The sequence below is a fragment of the Triticum urartu genome, chromosome 7A (genome assembly GCF_056163025.1).
Source record: "Triticum urartu cultivar PI428250 chromosome 7A, HENAU_Tu73, whole genome shotgun sequence".
NCBI classification, from domain to species: domain Eukaryota; kingdom Viridiplantae; phylum Streptophyta; class Magnoliopsida; order Poales; family Poaceae; genus Triticum; species Triticum urartu.
Window position 1 is genome coordinate 187,300,217 of NC_141879.1, and position 5,455 is coordinate 187,305,671.

Genomic DNA, 5,455 nt, shown 5'->3' on the forward strand with positions numbered 1-5,455 from the left:
GTCTATTCTAGACCGCATCCTTAGGGATTGTAACATTTCTTATACTTAATACAATTCCCTTTACCCCGCAAAAAAATGCCGCCACTTTATTACTTAAATGTAACTAGGGATCTCGTCCGAAATAGTCCCCCCAAAATGATATGTTCTGATGCATATACTCCCTCCGTTCCAAATTACTCGTCGCAGGAATGGACATATCTAGAACTAAAATACATCTAGATACATGCATACCTGCGATAAGTAATTTAAAACGGAGGGAGTACTTAGTTGTCTTCACTTTAAGATATGTTCTGACGCATATATACAAAACACGTAAGCACATAAGATATGTTCTGATGTATATACTTAGGGCTCCTTTGATTCAAAGGATATCTTTAGGATTTTTGAAGAATTAAAATCCTTAGGAATTTTTCCTATGTCGGCCCTTTGATTCATAGGATTGGATCCCATAGGAATTTATCCTATGAAATCTTTTGTACTACATTTTATAGAAAATCTAACATCCACTCCAATCTCTTTTTACATTTCCTTTGTTTTTCATGTGGCATCAAACACTCTTTGCTAATCCTATAGGATTCAAGTTGACATGCCACTGTAATCCTATACTTTTCATATTCCTACATTTTCAAAATCCTGCGAATCAAAGAGGCCCTTAGTTGTCTTCGCTTTAAGCACATTTTGCTTTTGCATCATTTGGGGCAATGGATCATTTAGTTGGATGAAAAGTTGCACCGAAAAGGGAAGGGGGAACTCCGAACTAGCATGTCGTTCGTTGGAATGGACGTCCGTAAATTACTTATTCCAACCTTAGTGTGGAAAGCAAAAAAGGGAAAGGAAAAAAAACACCTTGGTGTGGAAAGCAAAGAGGAAAAGGACATCAGAAAAGTGGAGATGGTCATGTGCACAAGACGTACATAGCTGGTCAATTCACTTTAAATCCCATCATAAATCATGGCGTGCATGCAGAAAAAAACACCGTTCATCTACTCGTCTCTCACACTGAAAATAATAATAAAGGGACTACTAAATCTCAATCGATACTATATTCGTGGGATCTTAATAATAATTCTACTCGTCTCTCAAACAGCAGAGGAGCAAAGCACACGGCCACCACCGCAAATCAGTCTCACTGGGCCGCGGCCACCGGGTAACGATGCATGCAGCCCTCCCATGGCCCGCTGTCCAGAGGAACCGGCGACCGGATGCACACCCACACCGCGCTGTTGCACTTGAACCCTGACCCAAACCCGACCATCCACACACGGTCTCCCTTGCGCACGCGGCACTTGGCCTCCAGGTAGGCCAGCTCGTACCACGTCGAGCTGCTCGACGTGTTGCCGAACCGGTGCAGCGCCATGCGCGACGCCTCCACCTGCTTGTCCGACAGCCCGAGGCCGCGCTGCAGCTCGTCGATCACCGCACGGCCGCCCGCGTGGATGCAGAAGTGCTCGAACGCCATCCGGAAGTCGGGGACGCGCGGCTTGCTGCTGTCCTTCTGCCCCGCCATGAGCAGCAGCCTGCGCCTCGCGAGCGAGACCGCGTACGCAAGGAGCTCCGACGCCGGGAGCACGAGGGGCCCGAGCGCGGTCATGTGCGCCTTCAGCGTGTCGCCGGCCACGGGCATGACATCCTTGGACAGCGCGATGCCGCGCTCGCCCGCCGCGTCGTCCTCCTGCTGCACGCACCCGTAGGCGCGGTCGTCGTGCCCCGCGTGCGTGCGCACCACCCGGGCGAGGCGGTACTGCGCGTGCTGAGCCCGCGCGGAAGACGTGGACAGCACCACCGCGGACGCGCCCATCCGGAAGAGGCAGTTCTGCAGCAGCATCGCGCGCTCGTTGCCGGAGTAGTAATCCGAGGTGAGAATCTCCGTGGACACCACGAGCGCGTACCTGCACCTGTTATCGCACTGCAGGATGTTCTGCGCGAGCCCGATGCCGGCTATCCCGGCGCTGCACCCCATCCCGGAAAGGCTGAAGCACCGGACATCGCTGCGGAGCCCGTACCTGCGCACCACCATGTCAGCCATGGACGGCGTTGGGGCGAACAGGGTGCAGTTCACCACCACTACTCCGATGTCCTCGGCGCGGACGCCGCTCTTGGCGAGAACGGCATCGACGGCGGAGAATATCCCTTGCTCGGCCTCGGCGCGGGCCGCCTTGAGCGTCTTCTCCGGAGGGATGACGTGGCAGGCCGGCGGGAGGCATGTCTCCTCGCCGAAGCCCGAGCGCTCGATGAGGCGCGACTGGAAGCCGACGCTCTTGTCGTCAAAGCACGGCGCGAGCACGCTGTGCTCGATGTACTTGGAGAGCGGCACACGGAGGGCGGCCGGCGGCCGGAAGCATGCGTAGTCCACGAGGTACACCGCGCGCACCCTGGTCGACCTGATGTAGAGGGCTAGTACGACGGCGAGCAAAGTGAGGCCGGCATAGAGTGGGGTGCAGTGATGGACGGCGCTGCTTACAGTGGGTTTGAGCCAGGCGGTGAACCGCAGCGCGGCTGTGGCTGAGAAGGGGAAGGCGGCGAGGCTGAGGCGGTGGCTGGAGACAAAGCTGTATGCTGGCGCTAGGAAGCTGAGCGGGAGCGAAGTCGCCATTGTGGAGGAGTCCTAGGAGGCCGGATCGATTGTGATGGCTGTTGTCGATCCTTTGGGTCGAGAAGGAAGTGTATGTTTGATTGAAAGGCAGCGGGCCGGAGTTATATACATAGATAGACTGCTACAGATAAGTAGAAAAACGTCTATGCGTTGCAACGGGTCCATATTAAATTTAAGAGTTCAATATCAATTATGTTAATATTATATTTAATATTCTCATACATATTAAGTAACATTGACGATCTTTTTTACCATCAAATTCTCATACATACACCCTCTCCCTCACTCCCTCTCCCTCCCTCTCCCTCTCCCTCCCTCTCTCTCTAACACACACACATATCCATCTTATTGGATACGGGATCATAATACATCTATTTCACACGCACATGTGCTAGTGCATAACAATATGAATTATGTGTATTATATTTGCCATCACAACTGAGGGAATTAATTTCATGTAATCGGCTAGCCACAGCTCCATGACAAACAATACATCTAAATTCTCAGCGTTATTTTTATGTAACATTGGCGAGAGGTAAACGATGGTGATTGTTTCCTTTGTTTGGAGATTGATTACCATCCGTGAGTTAAGCTGGGTACTAAAGAAGAATCTGATTGTGATACGTGAATTGATTGTTGTCTTGTACGTTTGGTTTTTGGTATTTGAAGATTGATTATCATCCGTTAGTTGGGTTACCAAAGAAGAAATCAATCACCATATGTAGAAAAAGGAACTACATTGCATATGCTTACACCTCATTTACTCGTGAGAATATATAGAATTGGAGCAAACAAAATAAGTGCAGACGAGAGATAAAACATCAATGAGGATCCCTAATGTCTTGACTAATATGTTGTCCTCCAGCTTGAGAAGCACCTACAAGGAAGGGCTAACATACAAAATCACGAGCCACTCAAATTTATGACTCACACAACTTCATCTTCAACCTGTTAATGATACGTGAACCTCAACGTACCATGTGGTACTGTTGGAGGCCACGATGACCTGATGCACCTGTGACTCACCAACGTTCCATCATGCGCAACGCCTCCTGAAACGCCTTTGGCATCGCATGACAGAAGGTAGGAACGCGTTAAGAGCAACTGAGGCAAAACAACAAACAAGTGGCACCCCTCTTGTAAATATGTAACATTAATATCTTTTGTTAATTAAATACAGTAGAAGCCTCTCCTGTCGTTTCCTCCTAAAAAACAAAAGAATGGCGCAATTGAATGGTGGTATCACACAATCCAACTCTTTACGGCAGCGAACTCCTTAATCTGCCTGGCCCTATTCTTATTCAAAAGGTTGTGCAACCAGGACCGGTTACTCCTACAATTTTGCTGTCGAGACATGACATATGTGATGCAATAAAGCACATGAAAGAGATGAATCCGCTGACGAGATCTTGGCGATTATATGTAACATAATCAAGTGGTGCTAGCTCAACTTTAGTGCCAATCAGCATATCCTATTTAGCCGATATATTTAGATCAAGTCCAGCACCCCTGCATCGACGTCGCTGCCGTCTTCCTCAACCTTGGGCCACCGCGACATTGCCGTTCGATCCGCACCGCCCCGAGCTCCCATGTCTTCCCCTAGGGCGCTATTGACACCGCCATGATCTCCTCTTGCCTTTCCCCTGTTTCCCCCCTCGTTTGCTCTCGTTAGGTATTTCGCCGTGGCCAAGAACCGCCGTCCGCCATGGCCATTGCAGGGGTAGCCACCGAGCTCCTCAGATTGACCCCGTGGCACATGCCCGCTCCTATGCACGCCCATGCCCGAGCCTGCCGCTCTTCTTCCGGGCCCGCGGGGCCACTCCCTCTCCATGCCCACGCCCGTGCTACACCGCGTCGGTCGCGCCCGCCGCTGCCGTCGCGCTCGCCGCAGCCACCGCACCACTGTGCCCCGCGCGACACACACCCTGGCCGCGCGCCACACTCTTGCTGGCTGCGCTCGCCCCGTCTGCTGCCGCCTATCCCTTCGCTCGCTCCGCTGTCGCGCCCCTGCCTCGCGCCGCCTCCAGTCGTGGCCATCTTCTGTCGGCCGCCCCCTCAGCCACGTCGGTCGCATCTCTGCCCTCCACTGTCGGTCGCTCGCCTCGCCTGCTGCGTGCTGCTTCCTGCTGCTATGCGCTGCTCTACCGCTGGTACGCTGCTGCGCCATGCCCTCGACACCGCCGTGGACAAATGTGGCAGAGGGATTGTTAATGGAGTACGAGAAGGAAGTGGCGGAGAAGGTGTGGAGAGGCAGGAGGTCTGGGGTGGTGTCACCTGGCGGTGGTGGAGGTGTTTATGCGAGAAGGAGCCGGACTGGAAGGAGAGGTCACAATTGAAAAGAATCGCGAAAAAAATCATAACCCGGAGATCTCATTCCAAAAAATGCTAATATCGATGGAGGGGTGATTTTCTTCAATAGGTGGAAAACATAGGAAATATTGGTTGTTATCAAGGAAAGGTAAAAATTTAGGAAAGTTAGGATTTTTGAACTGATTTCTATGCAAATGTGGTTTTATTGTTTGGTAACATGATATCAGTACCTGCTCGTTTGTGACGTGTCTGATTAGGAAAGTTTGCAAATATTAAGAAACTATTTATTGGGAGGAAAGTTGTGACGTGTCTCTTATTTGTTTCCTAAAACAAATTTCACTAATAAGAGAAATCGATTGATTTAGATAAGTTAGGAAAGTTAGATTAAAATGTATTATTTGTTTCCTGAAAATCTGTTATTTGTTTCCTAAGGCAAATTGAACCAATAAAAGGAATCGATTGATTTGCATAATTTAAGGAAGTTAGATCCATGATTTGTTATACGTTAGGAAAGTTCTGGTTGTAATAAAGAGTGGAGAGAAAAATAAACCG

General features: G+C 50.2%; 1 protein-coding gene across 1 annotated transcript; it reads right to left on the reverse strand.

Annotated features, from left to right (window-relative positions):
- Window positions 1-919: 919 nt before the first annotated feature.
- Window positions 920-2,687, reverse strand: LOC125521054 (3-ketoacyl-CoA synthase 6). The gene has a single exon (XM_048686115.2). It carries the CDS (start codon window positions 2,591-2,593, stop codon window positions 1,127-1,129), a length of 1,467 nt encoding a protein of 488 aa, XP_048542072.1. The 5' UTR covers window positions 2,594-2,687; the 3' UTR covers window positions 920-1,126.
- Window positions 2,688-5,455: the final 2,768 nt, after the last annotated feature.